A 17,887-nucleotide genomic window follows, 5' to 3' on the forward strand; every position below is an offset into this window, starting at 1 on the left:
GAGGCAAAGCAGCCATTCATCTCTCTTCCAGGAGGCTTTCTCTGGGCAGAATGGATCCCTCTCTCACACTTCTGAACTCTGGTGCTTTGCAAATAATTCCGTTAGAGAATTTGTAAGCATTACAGTCACTCCTTAGCTCTCCAGTTAGACTGTGGGCATCATCCCAGCAGGGTGGGTCTCCACCACCTTTGAATTTCCAGAAACCATGGAATTTCCATGATGGCATATAGTTTATAAGCTCTGAAAACTGCATCAAGGATACAGACTTTATTTCTAGAATACAGCTTGAGACTACAAAACATTATAAAACAAAAATACATAACAGCTACAATGAAACAACTGACAGCATATATTGAATATTATAGATTCAAGAGTTCTGATAGGGCACCAACTATGGATCACGAAGACATAAAAACATTTTCTCTTTACTTTAGAAAAAAGCCAATAGGATTGTAATTTTTCATTGTTCTGAAACTGTTAGTAGCCATTTATGTTAATAATAATAACAATGGGCAATCATTTGCTTTAAAAATAGAGAATCACATAAAATATAGAAAGTATATAAGGAACAGCTTGGTCCTGACTCACGGGCGCTCAAAGGGAGTAATTCTGGATGGTTTTGAGGCCATTGGTTATGAGAAGAACAGAAGGCACAGGTTAAATATAAACCTGAAAAGGAAATCTAATAGCTTTAGATTTTAATCACATATGATCAAGGCAAAAAAGCAAAGTCAGGTAAATAGTTAAAGCTGTAGCCTTTGTGCCTCAGTATCAAAAATTACATTAACGTGTACCAAAGCAACAACTGCACAATAAAGAACTTTGCAGTTTCAAATAACCAATTTTTAAATTCCAGATTTAGAGAGATAAAATGAATGTTAATGCTCTGAACAAAGATGATTAGGCTGTTTTTTTCCTAGCATGTAAACACTGTATAATGATGCATTATTACAACTAAAAAGTTTTAGGTCAAAAATTTTATCTTTTTAAAGTATCTTTTCCTCCACTTTATAGGTTCCTGTTTTTCCCTAAACATGAAGAGGACATTCAATTTGTTTATATATTTTACTTTATAAGCAATTGATAGAAATGTAAATATACATATACCTAAGAAGTGGTTATCCTATGATATGACAGCCCAGAATTTAGTAATTGTATAGGCTTTCTGGCAATTTCAGTTATTCATGAAAAAGAGTGATAGAAAAGACACATGTATTATTTATTCTAATTAAAGCATATGAATTACAATGCAGTTTTGAAAGTGAGCTATTTTTAAAATCTTCCTTTTTTAATTCAGACAATGCCCAGGCTTAACCTTTTAATAGGAATTAAATTTAATTGGTTTATTGGGTTTGGCCATCTTTTCTTTACTTGTCTTAAAGGTAAAAAATAGAACAATGAGGAATGTAGGTCTATTAAAAATATATAAATACTTAGAGTGACCGTTTAAATCATTTGGTCCTCAAAAATATTGCTTAATTAATCAAGTTCAGCTTAATTGTAATTATGCCCACGGCTGAAATATTTTACTCTGCCTTTGGTTGCAGGTTGTACTTTTGTGGCTGGAAAAAATGTTCTTCAATAGCACTGACTAGTTCATTTAGTTCCTTCTTCAGCTGCTCAGGATCACTGGAAGATAAGGGAGAAAATTCCAGATCAGTGGATTATTCCAAAGCATATTTTAAGTTCTCTCCACATTGGGAAAGTAACATTGAAATTTAACCTTAAGAGGAAGGCTAAATCAGCCAAAATAGAACTCCAGAGACTTAAGCATGAGAATGCATCTGTTGATTTGGACAAAAAAAAACCCTAAACAAACAAACAAAAAACCCATGAGACAATATCCATTATTTCCCCCAATGGTTTTCCCAAGGTCTCTACTAGAAACAAGATCATCCTTTTGCATGTCTTACAAGAATTTTTAAGAAACACAATTTTTGCTTTAGCCTCGCTGAAAGATCTGCAAAGTTTGAACCTGACAGTGCAAAGAAAACTTTTATAACTTCAGTTGTCATTCAATCCTGTTAAACTTTTACAAATGACACCTCTGTTAAGTCCTCGGTCTCTCAGGATAGGAACGTTCCTGATCCTGATTTCCTTCAAAATATTGGAAGCTAAGCAGCAGAGAATGGGAGCCTCCTAGTGGGCCTGCTAATCACACACCAGGCACTCAGTCTCCCCAGCTTTTCTCATTATTCTACCTCCAGGGTCAAAACTAAAGTATAAACGAAAATCCAGGGAACTAATCAAACTTTCAAGCATACAGACAACACTCATTTATATGCAAACAACTGGAAGGTAGATAATGATAAAAGGAATTTGTGATTATACAGGTTTCTAGCAGCTCCTGTTAGGGGCAGGCCTCTAGCGCCGTGTATTTACGGGAAGTACTTCAAAACAAAAAGCCGAATTTAAAAAACCAAATCCTTCAGTTCAAACGTACATTACCTCATAACTGACTCTCTTCAATATATGCACCTTTATTTAAATGGAATTGGAAATTCTTGTCATTAGTTAAGTTCATTTTTACATTGTGGGAGCTACCCAGCACAACTAAAACAATCCATTTTATTGCAGACATGAATTCTGGCTCTACAACTGGCTGTCTGCCCTTGGGCAAGTGGTTTAGCCTCTCAAAGGCCCAGATTTCTCATTTGTAAAATTGGGATAAAGACTTTACTTTCCCAAGAGAGTTGTTGTGTAGATTGAGATAAATTATATAAAGCAATTAGCACAGAACCTGGCCCAAAAACCTCAATAAGTGTAGCTATCATTAAAATTATTTTTACCCTCACTGGTAACATATAAAGTAATTATGCTTCATAAATACACATGAATCACATTGGTTGTTATTTCTCTCTCCATAAGTGCATGTTGAAGAAAACAGCATTTCTCAGGAAGGCACACAGCTAACAACTACTGTTTTTTTTTTCCAAGCAATATACCTAAAATTAAACTACCAGTGAATACAAATATATAAATACAATGTGTATCTCCTCCTGGTTTTTTTCTCTGTTAGAAGCTTGCCTGACATAATTGTTATCTAAATCGTGATACAGTAATCGAGTATCCTTGTTCTAAGGGATTCCTTAGAGCATCCTTGTTCAGTTTTACTGAGGTCTGCAACTTACTTTCAAATGACCCTGCATATACAATACAGGTACAAAACCTGCATATACAATAAGATACGGTGACAGATAGCAAATATTGCAAAATGTTAACAATTGCTTAGACTAGGTTAGAGTAGGTTAACTATGGCTAGCAGTCTGCTGACAGCCTGCTTTTATAAATAAAGATTTATTGGAACAAAGCCACACCTCTTCCTTTGTGTATATTCCTTCTTTCTGCTTTTGAGCAACAGCGGAACTGAGTAGTTGCGACCATATGGCTTGCAAAATTTAAAATATTTACTATCTGGGTCTTTACAGAAAGAGTTTGCCAACCCTTGGTCTAAATGAAAGGTATGTGGGTATTCAGTGAAAATTTCCAAAATAAAAAGTTGGGCAAAAGACATCTACTGATCAAAAAATATTTTTTTAAAAGCAGGACTTAAACTTGAAAAGGACTTTCCATTCTAAAGGATGAGGAGGTTATGGAATTCTATAAGTAAATAAATAAAATACAGTAATAATATTAAGGTGATCAGACAGTAAGGAAACCTTGGCCATGTCTTTATTGCTCTTGTACGTTAGCTATGCTGTTGACTTGCTTGGGCCCTGTTAGCATATCCGTGGACTGACCTAGCACCCAATGTTGCAATTAATAAACTGGAACAGCATTTCAATGAATATAATAAAAAGACAATTTTTCTAAGTGTTTTCAGGAAGTTGTAAACTATATTTGAATTTAAGTTCACCCAATAAGCCATGTGAAACATATAAAATACCAGATCCTTAAACATTAAATAGTATGGTTATGGGGCACCTGGGTGGGTCAGTCGGTTAAGCGTCCAACTTTAGGTCAGGTCATGATCTCGTGGTTCGTGGGTTCGAGCCCCGCTTCGGGCTCTGTGCTGACAGCTCAGAACCTGGAGCCTGTTTCAGATTCTGTGTCTCCCTCTCTCTCTGCCCCTCCCCCACTCATGTTCTGTCTCTCTCTGTTTCAAAAATAAATAAACTATTAAAAAATTTTTTTAAATAGTATGGTTATTATAAAGTTTTCTGAATTATAGTATTTTCACAGAGAAATGACAAGGAAGGGACTAATATATAAAGAAAAAATGGATCTTTAAGTTGGACTAATGCCCCTTTGTTTTTAGAAGAAAGGCACCGAAATACAAAAACATTACGTGAGAATGTGAATTACAAAGAAATGTCTGGAAAATCCTATACTCCATAGAGTAGCAAAGAGCTTAATATTTAACACACAAACACTGATACTTGCACAATAGTACAATCAAATGTTGGTTATACAGAATGCTTAGAAAATGAGAAGCTTTATGTGTTTAAGTTGCTCACTAGCTGAGTTTTTACCCTTTCAGCACAAAAAGGTTTTGGATGGGAATCTGTAGAAAAATAAAGAACACAGTCTCTGACTTCTTAAATATATTGGACTGACCTGAAGCTCTTATTCAGAAGAAGATTCAGGGCCAATTTGGATGTGGAATGCTTTCCCTTATGATAAAGCAGTGAACATTCTGAGTTTCTGTGTCCATGTTTAATACTTTTGTTTTAATGTTTCTTTCCTTGCTGTCAGCAGTCATTTCCTCCTGTCCAAAGAAACAATTCTGTCCCTGCCTCTCCAATTTGCTACATTTAATCTGCTAAGGGCTGGCCAATTGCAGATGTTCAGAAAATTTCCTCTGCTTTTATTTCCACATAGTGCAAATTTGATTCACCAGATCAGAAAAACTCTTCAGTGACAAGGCTTTGGCTGGTAAACATCAGATCCATGGTCCTAACTACTGTACTGAGCACTGGAAATGTGGCTGGCGTGACTGAAAACTGAATTCAAGTTTAATTAACTGATGTTCAAACTGAAAAGCTGACATTTAGGGGCACCTGGGTGGCTCAGTCAGTTGAGTATCTGACTTCGGCTCAGGCCATGATCTCGTGTTCGAGGGTTGGAGCCTCGCGTGGAGCCTGCTTTGCATTCTGTGTCTCCCTCTCTCTCTGGCCCTGCCCTGCGTGTGCCCTGCCCCTCTCTGCCTCGCAAACAATAAAACATTAAAAAAACAAAAAAGCTGCCACTTAATTCAATTATTGGAAAACTTAAGTATGTTTGGAACAACNTTGTGCCCTGCCCCTCTCTGCCTCGCAAACAATAAAATAAAACGTTAAAAAAACAAAAAAGCTGCCACTTAATTCAATTATTGGAAAACTTAAGTATGTTTGGAACAACTTAGGTATACAAATCTATTTTTTCAACTGTAAATTTTATAAACTCTTAACACATTTGGCCCTTCAACAGCCTGGGGCTTAGGGCGTTAGTGACCCCCATGCAGTGAAAAATCCATGTATAACTTTTGAGTCCCCAAAAAGTTCACTCCTTTTGACCAGAAACTCTACCGTAACACAGTCGATTAACACATATTTTGCTTGTTACGTATATTCTTACAATACACAAAAAAAGTGATTAAGAGAAAATACATTTATAATATTATACTATATTTATTTTTAAAAAATCCACATATAAGTGGACCTGCATAGTTCAAGCCCATGTTGTTTAAGGGTCAGTTGTATGGAACAAGTATTTCTTAGAAAATCAAGCATTTTAATTGAGATATGTGGTTAAGTGTAAAAGAGTAAATGGATTTTGAAGATGTGAAAAAATGTAAACTATCTCATTAATTTTTATATAAATTATATATGGTATAACAATATTTTCATATGTAAGTAGATTAAATTACTAAAGTAATTTTATCTGTTTCTTTTTACTATTTGACTATTTATAAAAAATGTTTATTTTTGACAGTGAGAGAGACTGAGTGCAAGCAGGTAAGGGGAAATGAGAGAGGGAGACACAGAATCTGAAACAGGCTCTAGGCTCTGAGCTGTCAGCACAGAGCCCAATGCGGGGCTCAAACTCATGGATCATGAGATTATATGCTCTGAGCCGAAGTCAGATGGTCAATCGACTGGGCCACCCAGGCACAGCTCTTTTCATTATTTAAAAATGTGTCTAGTAGCAGGGCACTTGTGGGGATGAGCACTGGGTGTTAAATGGAAACCAACTTGACAATAAACTATTTAAAAAATTTTAAAAAAATTAAAAAAAAAATAAATAAAAATGTGTCTAGTAGAAAATTTCAAATTGCATTATGTGGCTCACATTTTATTTCCATTGGACAGTACTGACTTAATTAATCTTTAAAAAAGTTGTCCTGATTCTTTACTCTGAATGGAGAAGTGCTAGTTACCCAAGTGTTAAACGAGTGTGCAGTATCGTATTTATACAAGCTAACTATATGCACCATGGCTGTTAAAGTTTAAGGTGTTATGGTATTGTAAAGTAAACTCAAACCCTTTTCCAAGGTCACAAAAACATGACCCTGAACCTACTAGACCATCAGCTTTTTGGAGGCAATGACTCTTTCTTCTATGGCTCTTTATCCTCCCCAGAACCCTGCACAGACTTATGCACAGTAGGTGCTCAAAGATATTTGTTCAAGGCATGTACAGGGGAATTTAAAGTATTGGAGTGCTTGGGTGGCTCAGTCGGTTAAGTGTCCAGCTTCGGCTCAGGTCATGATCTCTTAGTTCATGGGTTCGAGTCCCACGTTGGGCTCTGTGCTGAAAGCTTAGAGCCCGGAGCCTGCTTTGGATTCTGTGTCTCCCTCTCTCTCTCTGCCCCTCTCCCACTCACGCTCTGTCTCTCAAAAAGAATAAACATTAAAAAAATTTTTTTTTAATTATTGTATCAGAGACAAGGAGAAAAAGAAAAAAACTCATTGGTATTAGTCTCAAATTAAAGAATTAAAAAAGGAAACTGTATTACTATTACTGAAATCTGGAATGAAATTTCCCCATACAAAAAAAGGAAAGAAATAAGTAAGTAAAAATAAGCTCTCGTGTCCTTGGATGGTTCAACCAGCTGTTACTATCACAGTATTGCTGCAGGTTTTGAAACAACATTCCTAATTAAAGTATATAATACTGGAAAGGCAAAAGGTTTTACTTAGCATTTGCACAGAACCAATTAGGAACTTTAGGGAACAGCAATCACAGGCGTGCCCTTCATATCATACCTATTTCCAGGGGGGGCACACAGTTCCGAATAGTACTTGATCTTGGGCTCGGTCCCACTTGTCCGCATGCTGGCCACGCCTCCATTAGCAAAGGTAAAGGTGATCATTTGGCTGCTTTTGCTAGTAGGGAGAATCTAGGAATTAATTTACACATGTTATACATTTAAATTGTAACATGAACTATTCTGGCTCAAATAATAGTTTCCCCCTATACATGCAAGAAAATAAATGCCAAGCAAATATATTAGTTTAAGAGAAAAGGATATTTTTGAGGAAATCAGAAAATATTTTCCATACGATTTAAATACTAAATAATAATAATAATCAAGTGATTTGTGGAATTAAGTCATTTGTATACTTGCATTTTACCTCCCTAGTTTTGTTAATTAAAGCTACTAAAGTTTTTGGTTTTTTTTAAAGAATTTTATTTTTAAATGTTTATTTGTTTTGAGAGAAAGAGATAGAGAGTGAGAGAGCAGGGGAGGAGCAAAGAGAGAAGGAGACAGAGAATCTCAAGCAGGCTCTTCACTGACAGTGAGGAGCCCGACGTGAGGCTTGATTTCACCAACTGCGAGATCATGACCTGAGCCAAAATCAAGAGTTGGATGCTTCACTGACTGAGATACTCAGGCGCCCCTAAAGATTTTAGGTAATCTCTACACCCAGTATGGGGCTCGAACCTACAACCCGAGATCAAGAGTTGCATGCTTTTCCAACGGAGCCACCCAGGCACCCCAAAGCTACTAAAGTTTTACTAACATTGAAACATATCATTTCATAAGAAATCAATTTAAATAGATTAATAATGTATGAGCAAAAAACCCACAATAAACCTTAATTTACTTCATAAAAAAAGTTATATGAAGAGATCTTTTTTAAGATAAAATTTCTGGCAGAAGATGTATTTATAGCTGATCACTCTCCATACTCAACTAAAATGACAGAAGTGTGTGTGTGTGTGTGTGTGTGTGTTTGTATAAAACACAAAGGCAAAGAGGGAAAGGAAAACAGTAGTTAATTAGGCTGTCAATCAATCCTGGGGGTTACAAAACAGAGGGAGGGGCAGAATTGATCTGATGGAACACAGGACAATGACGGCTGAGCACCTGCAAGGAACAAACAAGACCTTGGCCGAGCTCTGCAGAACTCTGGCAAACTCACTACCTGGAGGCACCAGGCACTGCAAAAGGCAGGTGGGAAACGAAGGTAGTATGTGAAAAGACCTATTAGACCCTCCAGATTCTCACCCTCTGCCCACACAGTCAGGCAACCGCCTTAATACGAGATGGTTTAATTCTCTGGTGTAATTGAATAAGAAAGGCTCAGGAGTTGGGTACACCAGGCACTGTGAGGCAGGGTATGGTGAAAACAGAGAGTAACTCAGAGTCAACAACCTGAATACTAGCTGCCCTCCCTCCAGACTCCCAGGCACCTCTCCAACGCTTTCAGGTATCAACATCCCACCTTACAGCTTTTAGGCAAGAGATCAGGGTGAGAATTAGGATCCCCCAGATAGGGAGCCCTGCATGTAAGAGTTAATTTGCTATCCAATCCCCTGAGAGTAAACTTTGTCAGTTGACAAGGCTTGCTCATGTATGTAGAACTTCCAATCAGTTTTTGAGTGCCCCAAAACAATTAGGGATTACCAGACTTTGGGAAAAGACAGCTAAAAGACAAAATCCAAAAAACCCAAATAATAATAAAAAAAGAGGTTGGGAGATATAAAGACAATATGGGATAAAAAAAAGTCTACATTTTCAAAAGCTATAATGATCATCCTTAAGAGAGATAAAATATTACATAAAATAAAACTATTGGGACTATACCGAAAGAAAAAGCTTCTGCACAGCAAAGGAAACCATCAACAAAACAAAAAGGCAACCTACTGAATGAGAGAAGATATTTGCAGATGATATATATGATAAGCAGTTAATATCGAACATGTATAAAGAACTTATAGAACTCGGGACCAAAAAACAAATGGATTAAATATGGGCAGAGTATCTGAATAGACATTTTTCCAAAGAAGACATAAAGATGGCCAACAGACACATGGAAAGATGCTCAACATCACTGATCATGAGGAAAATGCAAATCAAAACTACAATGAGATATTACCTTACACCCAGAAGGATGGGTAAAATAAAAAAGGCAAGAAATAACAAGCGTCAGTAAGGACGTAGAGAAAAAGGAATCCTTGTGCACTGGTGGCGGGAATGTTCATTGGTGCAGCCACTATAAAAAAAACAATATGGAGGTTCTTCAAAAAACTGAAAATAGAATTACCATATGATCCAGTGATTCCTCTACTGGGTATTTACCCAAAGAAAATGAAAGCACTAATTTAAAAAGGTGTATGCAGGGGCACCTGGGCAGGTTAGTCGATTAAGTGTAGGACTTAGGCTCTGGTCATGATCTCGCCATCTGTGAGTTCGAGCCAGCATTGGGCTCTCTGCTGATAGCTCAGAGCCTGGAGCCTGTCTTCAGATTCTGTGTCTCCCTCTCTCTCTCCTCCCCAGCTCACTTTCTGTCTGTCTGTCTCTCAAAATTAAATAAAAATTAAAAAAAAGAAAAGATATATGCACCTCTCAGTTTATTGTAGCAATATTTATAATAACCAAGATATGGAAGCAGTCCAAGAGTATATGTGTGTAGACACACACACACACACACACACACACACAGAGAGAGAGAGAGAGAGAGAGAGAGAGAGAGAGAGAGGAATATTATTCAGCCATTAAAAAGAATGAGATCTTGGAGCACCTGGCTGGTTCAGTCAGTAGAGCATGTGACTCTTGATCTCGGGGTCATGAGTTTAAGCCCCATGTTGAGTGTGAGATTACTTAAGAATAAAAGAAAAGAAAAGAATGAGACCTTGCCATTTGTAACATGGATGGACAACATGGAGGGTATAATGTTAAGTGAATTAAGACAGACAGAGAAGGACAAATACTATTTAATTTCACTCATATGGGGAATTTAAGGAGCAAAACAATGAACTAAGAGAAAAAGAGACAACAACATCAGAAAATATAGACTCTTCATATGGAGAAGAAACTGGTGTTTGCCAGAGGGGAGGTGGGTAAGGGGATAGATGAAATAAACAAAGGGGGTGAAGAGTGCATTTACTATGATGACAGCTAAGTAATGTATGAATAATTCAACAATAATGTTGAGACATTATATCATTAAAAAAAGAAAAATATTATATATATAAAACAAGAAGAGGATGCTACTTTTATTTTTAAGATATTTTTATTTAAGTAGGCTCCATACCCAACGTTCAAGAACTCACGACCCTGAGATCAAGAGTGGCATGCTCCACTAACTGAGCCAGCCGGAGCCTCAGGATGTTATTCTTAGTAAGTTGGACAATAAGAACTGAAATAGTAAACAGAAGCTCTGAAAATTAATGTTGATGTAATCTCCCAAAAAGTAGGGCAAGATAGAGATGGACAGTAGGAAAGAAAGAAACAAGGAAAGAGAACATTAGTCCAGGAGAGCCAGCCGCTAACTAAGAACTCAGCGAGAAAGGGAGGCCAGAAATGCAGGGCAATAGGATATTTGGGAAATGAGCATCCAGGCCTCTTCTCCAACACAAGATTAAGAAAATTACTCAGAACTGAAAGAAATGACTCCAAAGATTAACAAAGACTCACTGACTACCCAGAAAAATGATGAAAAAAAAGACCCATATAAAAGCAAATCACTGACATTTTAGAACTCCAAGTTTTAGCAGACGATACCTGAAATCTTCCCATAGAGAAAAAAACACGTTGCATGAACAGAACCGAATCAGTATGGCACTGACGTCTCTTTATGTGGTTCATAGTAGGCTTCAACTATTTCCTGAATGAAAGATCAAACCCTCCACAGCAATACTGGGGACTAAAACGTAATGGAACACTGCTGTTTTCAAAACTGCGAATCAATCAAATGTGAGGATAGAATAAGACATTTTCAGACTTAAATGCCTCCAAAAATTTACCTCCTATTCACTTTGTTTAAGGAACCTACTAGGAGGATGTGATTTAGGAAAACAAACAGAGGAAGAGGAAGTCATGGGGTCCAGAAGCAAAGGACCCAACTCGGTAAGTGGTGACGGGCATTCCCAGGATGACGTGTGTAACCAGCACACAGAGGAGCTGGCCCTGCGCGCACAGAGGGACCAGGACGGAGGCCACTGGAAACAAAACTGAAGAAACAGCACTGATAAAACAGCACTAGAGCATACGGAAAACCCTACTGGAGGCGTCTGAAGGACGTGAGAAAGACTGGTGAGAGTTACGTAAAAATCCAACCACACAAAAGAACAAAGCAACTATTAATTATAGGAAAAATAATTATACAATTTAGGGGAACCTAATCAAAGTACACTACTTAGCTAAGCAGGAAACAATAGTTACTAGTCATAATAATACAAGCATGGAATGTGATCTCACCGAATGTCGTGGCGTACGTGTTTGTGAAGACAGAGGAGAAGGCAGAATAGTGAATGTAAGAAATGTAAGATTTAAATCCTTATCTCCATAATAAAAAATTAATAAAGTCCAACAGTGAGAAGTCAAAATATCACCATATGAGCACATTATTTAGAAATCTGGTGGTAGGGGCGCCTGGGTGGCTCAGTTGGTTAAGCATCTGATTTCAGCTCAGGTCATGATCTCACAGTTTGTGAGTTCGAGTACCGCATTGGGCTCTGTGCTGGCAGCTTGGAGCCTGAAGCCTGCTTCAAATTCTCTGCCTCCTTCTCTCTCTGCCTCTTCCCTGCTTGCACTCTGTATCCCTCTGTTTCTCGAAAATAAATAAGCATTAAAAAAAAATCTGGTGGGGGGCGCCTGGGTGGCTTAGTCGGTTAAGCGTCCGACTTTCACTTAGGTCATGATCTCGCGGTTCATCGTTCGAGCCCCGCGTCGGGCTCTGTGCTGACTGCCAGCTCAGAGCCTGGAGCCTGTTTCAGAGTCTGTGACTCCCTCTCTCTCTGACCCTCCCCTGTTCATGCTGTCTCTCTCTCTCTCTCTCTCCTAGAAATAAATAAAAAACATTAAAAAAATTTAAAAAAAAATCTGGTGGTAAATAGCAGGCAAAACAACTGAGAGTGACGACGGTGGTCTTGGCGTGGCAAAGAGATGGCTGGAGCTGCCATGTTTCATCATGACTCTTCCAAAAATACTTTTCTAAAAAATAACATCGTGTACAGACAAAAATTTTAAAGAAAGGTAACTATCAAGATGTCTACTATCTCATAAGGCGATTCTTGCTCTCCTTCCCGTGTGCTGCTATTAGTTAGCAATACTCTTCTGCCATATTTGAGCTTTCTTTTGACGCCAGTGGGGGATCCACACAATGTGAAGAATGCAAACTCATGCTTTATAGCTAACAGCTCCTGGACATTCAGAGAATAGGGTAAAACTAACTAGGAACCAAACAACGGTTCTCGGAACTTGTTAGAAATGCAATTCTTGGCCCCCACCCCAGATCTACTCATTCAGAAACACCTGGGGGGGGCGCCTGAGTGGCTCAATTGGTTGAGCGTCTGACTTTGGCTCAGGTCAAGATCTCACGGCTCGTGAGTTCGAGCCCTGCGTTGGGCTTTGTGCTGACAAGTCAGAGCCTGGAGTTTGCTTCAGATTCTGCGTCTCCTCTATCTCTGACCCTCCCCTGCTCACACTCTGTCAAAAATAAACAAACATCAAAAAAATTAATAAAAAAAAAAGAGAAACACACACCAGGGTGGACTGCCCTACTCTTTCTATATATCTTGATAGCTTATTTATAATAATGCCTAGATGCCTAAAATCAGCTTCAATTAATTCCATGATTAAATAAGTTAAGCTATTCAAAGTATAATAGAAGGTAAATAGAGAAGAGTTTAACTGATCAAAGATATAACTTACAGCTTTTTTATCAGGTTGGCTATCATCGTAGCCAGTTGTAAGGTCTCTAATACCAGAAATTGCAAATCTGCCACAAGTTTTTGGATAATTATTCTTCCCATCGTAGTTTCTAAGGTTTTCAAATAATTTTTTAATGGTGCCTTGATCATGGCAAATAAAATATGAAGCTTTGGTAATATGGTAGCCATATCTATGAAAACAAACACAAATAATTTTAGAAATTAAATGATTAGAAAAACATAAATAATACACAGCATGGTGATTATATTTAATACTATTGCACTATATGTTTTGAAAGTTGCTAAGAGCATAGATCTTAAAATTTCTCATCAGGAGAAGAAATATTTGTACTTGTGTATGGTATGGATGTTACCTAGATGGACTGTGATCATCACTTTGTAATATACACAAATATCGAATCACTATATTGTATACCTGAAACTAATGTCGATTATATCTCAGTTAAAAAAATACAAATATGCAAAATGAGGAACATATAATTGTACACAATGTACACAGAACATGTATCAACCAGTATATTTTAAACCGAATGAAACAAACAACCATGACTACCTTCCAAGGAATAATTTAGCATAAAAAAGAGCTACAATTGACCCCAGGGACTGCCAAACTACTGCATGGCCTTCAGCTTGTATTTGTAAATAAAAGTCTTATTGCAGTGGATTGCCCCTGACTGCTTCTGCACTTTAAAAAGGCAGACTTGGGTCATTGCTCTAAAAACTTAATAGCGGTTTCTTGAACACCTTTAATCGTTTTTGACATCAGGCACTTAAAACCACATTTTTTAATTAGCTATTTCTGCAACTGATGTGCTCCTTTGTTAAGGATTCATGCAATCATGAATAATTACTATTAAATGGTTAAGTATCAAAAGAAAGTGTGATCCTTTATTTAGTTTTCATAAGAAATAAAATTCATGAGGCACCCGGGTGGCTCAGTTGGTTGAGTATCTCACTTTAGTTCAGGTTATGATCTCACGGTTTGTGAGTCTGAGCTCCGCATCAGGCTCTGTGCTGACAGCTTAGAGCCGGAAGCCTGCTTTGGATTCTGTGTCTTCCTCTCTCTCTGCCCTTCCCCCCTCATTTTCTCTCTCTCTCTCAAAAATAAACAAACATTAAAAAAAATAAATAGAATTCACAACCAAAGTAAGAGCATTAGAAAGAATATTAGTATCTCACACGTTAAACCATAATAAAACATATAAGACTATTACTTCAATTAAACAGTTACTGGAAACTTACTCAACATAGATGGCCTTCAGCTGCTGAGACAAAGTCAAATTCTTGGTTGCTAGATAGCTAGCCAACTCTGCGCTTATGACGGCGGCACTGACTCCATCTTTGTCCAGAACAAAAGGGCAGCACATATATCCTGCAGAGAAACATGTGTCATACGTACATGCTTAGGAGTGGGCTCCTTTACAACACTGTACATGCACATACCTATATGCAACCTGCCCATCTCCATCTCATAAGAGGTTGTACAGCATGAATATGTGAATGCTTCCCATTTACCATTTTTTTAAAAATTAAAAAAAAATTTATGTTTATTTTTGAGACACAGAGAGAGAAACAACTACAGCATGGGGGGGAGGAGGGGCAGAAAGAATGAGACAGAATCTGAAGCAGCCTCCAGGCTCTGAGCTGTCAGCACAGAGCCTAACACGGGGCTCGAACACATGAACCATGAGATCGTGACATGAGCTGAAGTCCGACGCTTAACCGACTAAGCCACCTAGACGCTCCTCATTTACCATTTTTATATTCGAGAAACCAGCCCAATGCCTAGTACATAGCAGGCCTGCAAGATGTACTGGTTGAATAACCTATAAGGAGATATTCTCCCTCCTTGATAAACTATTCATTCCCCAGGTCTAGCCCCAACCCCACCAGCTTACACAAAATGGTTTCCAGGTGCTCTATTCAATGCTTATTCTGTCTTCTCTGAATTCCAAAAGTTCTTGAGAGTTATGTCCTTCACCTTGACACCTAGCCTATGCTCTCTTGTGTGGTTACTAACTAGATAGATGCAAAGTGCTATAGGCTGAGGTCAGTGTCATCCATTTCTTTCAGAGTCACTATGTAACTGATAGACAATAAATATTTGAACGAAACATTTTTTAAATAAAAAGGTATAGAAAGGTAAGAGTGCTATTTGTGATGAAGGAGCAAAAGCTGAGCTGTTACACTTCATTTGATTAATTCGTTAAATAATATGTGAGCATCTGTGCCGCAGGGACTAGATGAATCTTCTTATGTAATAAGTATAAGGTATAATAGCTTTTACTAAACAAGTAGCTAAAATATCCCTCACAAAAACATCTGAATTTCAAGTTTCTACACCTCACTCCCCTTTCTCCTCGTTTATATTGACAACTTAAGATGAGTGTTTCTCAGTCATTCTGACTTGACTTGGGCGGTCCTTTTGGGTGATGGTCGCTTTGATGAAAGTCCTACAGCCAGGCCTTCTCTTTTCCTCTGGACAGATGTCTGCCCAGCACTTTTGGAAGAGGAGTGAACCATATCAGACCTGGAGATCAACACCACAGATGAGGAAATCCAACAACTCCCCCCGAATGCGTGGGTTCCTGAGCTACAAGCAGTCACATGCAGAACATCACTGTTTTCAGTCATCGGGGAAAGAATTCACTTTCTCCTATTAATGGCTTGGCTTTTTGAGAGACATTCTTTTTAGCCAGAAGCAAGTCTGAGATGCCAATTTCGGGGTATGACAGTTCGGTGTTCTTTGAGCGCCACTGTACCCCTGTTCTACTGTTAATTTCTCAAACCCAAATCCAAATCCCATTTATTTGCATTCTATATATTAACTAATGGTGCAATCACCATTATCTCTTCTTACCGATAGCTTCTTCAAATGCAAATAAGACATTCTTCCCCTGGTCTATTAGCTGTCTGGCTCGGTTTCCCATCCACTTAAAGCCAGTTAGTGTTTCCTAAAGGGATAACCCAAAAGAGAAAGAAATGCCTTAGGCCTCCTACAGAGTAAAAGGAATTTAAGAGCAAGTCTCCCGGAAACACCTTACCTCAAAGTGAAAGCCCTCCTTTAAGGCAATGGCTCGCAGGATTTTGGAGGAGACTGTGCTGGACAACATGTATATGTCTTTGAGGGCACTGTGATCTTGGTTCTTTTCTTTCCAAGAAGTAAAAAGCCACCAGCCCAAGAGGGCCCCCAACTCATTGCCTGAAAACACTCTCCATTCACCGCTGAAAGAAAAAATAACCAATGCATTGATCTTAAGAGAGACACTGGAAGTGACTGGGACAGGACAGTTAAGCCAAACAAGGCTCAAAGTGGTTTCTGTAAGAATGTTCTTCTCATTCTTGTTTAAATAACTGGTCGAAAAGGTGACTGTCACTTCACAAACCTTTAAGCAGCTACTCTGTCTCAATCGGTTTGCTCAAATACCCCATCTTTGAAGAGCGACGACACATAGCACTTTTATTTGTCTCTGGCAAAGGCTTTGGCTTTAAAGATGACAGAAATATGCTGCCCCCTTTCCTCTCCCCTTCTGCGCCCCCCCCGCCGCCAACAGAATTATAGTTTGTGAATCTCAATTTCTGGTCTGGTCAGTATCGAGGGTTCTGAGAAGTCCATATCCTAGTGTGCCTCAAGAGCGAGTCTGCACTAAAATGGTCAGGACACCACAGAACAGACGTTGTGATATATTTTCCTCTCTACACTGGGTGGCTAGCAGTACCTCTTGCGTTTCAGCATGCATCACCCTTGCTTAACTTTCCAGAAAGTGATTCGAATTAAACCTGTCTGATCCTAATCTAAAACCCCAATCCTCTGGCAGCATCCCCGGCTTGCTCGCTGCTCCCAAAACATCACATGTGCTGTTTGACACCCAAAACTGCTTGGACCCCTGCCTGCTTTCCATCTTTTCCCTCCACGTATGCCCTATTCCTCTGCACAAATTCTACAGTCAAACTTGTCTTAAACACTGGGTACCCCAGTTCTATTCCTCTCTGGTCCACTCAACCTAAATTCAACATTTCCTTGAAGGTTGAGCTCCTTCAGCAAACTCTTCAGTAAATACTGAACTGTAAAGACAGCAGCAAACAAAGTACTTGCCTGCATTAGAAACAGTCATTAATTATAAAATCGATGAGGAAATGAGAGAAGATAGGTAGCAATTTCAATTACAAATACATCCTGGCCTGGTTTACTGTGCGTTATGCTTGCCAATCATCGTGTGGCATTTTGCTGTATGTTAGGGGGTCAGTGAGGTGATGATCTGTACAATGATCAGTAAATACTTCCAGGAGCAGTTTACTGCTGAAGACGTTGCCCGTTATGTTTTCTACTAGATAGGTAATCACAATCAATTGTACCTGTCCTGCTTTTCTGCCACAGCAAGTCTATCAGCATCTGGGTCGTTGGCTAAAACGATTTTGGCCTTGGTTTTGTCAGCCAAGGCAAAAGATAAAGTCTGAAAAAGAGGAGGAAAATAACAGATTATGTCAATCAACAACTGAACATATTGCCGTCTTCAAAAACATTCAGTTCTTCAAGAACTAAAAGAACTTTCCCCAAAGGCTGAGTTTTATTTCTGGAGCTGGTCTCAGCTGGTCACAAATTACTTCCTAAGCCAGAAGTCAGATAATAGGAACATCAACACATGACCCACACCTTCCTGTGGGATTCACCTCACGTCCAATAGTGTAGGTGTGGTTGGACTAGTATATTTCTAGGCCTTGCCAAGTAACCAACCGCAAAACAAACCAAAATAAGCCAATTTGTTGAATATCACTGTTACCCT

At 38.5% G+C, this 17,887-nt stretch overlaps 1 protein-coding gene across 1 annotated transcript in view; it reads right to left on the reverse strand.

The window, feature by feature from the left end:
* Positions 1 to 252: 252 nt before the first annotated feature.
* Positions 253 to 17,887, reverse strand: part of PGM2 (phosphoglucomutase 2) — a 37,262-nt gene continuing 19,627 nt past the window's right edge. Inside the window, exons 8-14 of the mRNA XM_077758953.1 lie at positions 17,460 to 17,557; positions 16,148 to 16,328; positions 15,964 to 16,057; positions 14,346 to 14,475; positions 13,084 to 13,273; positions 7,187 to 7,320; positions 253 to 1,629 (exon numbers count right to left, since the gene is read on the reverse strand). Coding sequence (XP_077615079.1) covers positions 1,527 to 1,629; positions 7,187 to 7,320; positions 13,084 to 13,273; positions 14,346 to 14,475; positions 15,964 to 16,057; positions 16,148 to 16,328; positions 17,460 to 17,557 — 930 coding nt within the window. The 3' untranslated portion in view covers positions 253 to 1,526. The remainder of the gene's footprint in view (positions 1,630 to 7,186; positions 7,321 to 13,083; positions 13,274 to 14,345; positions 14,476 to 15,963; positions 16,058 to 16,147; positions 16,329 to 17,459; positions 17,558 to 17,887) is intronic.

This window comes from Crocuta crocuta, unplaced genomic scaffold (genome assembly GCF_008692635.1).
Source record: "Crocuta crocuta isolate KB4526 unplaced genomic scaffold, BGI_CrCroc_1.0 scaffold223, whole genome shotgun sequence".
NCBI lineage: Eukaryota > Metazoa > Chordata > Mammalia > Carnivora > Hyaenidae > Crocuta > Crocuta crocuta.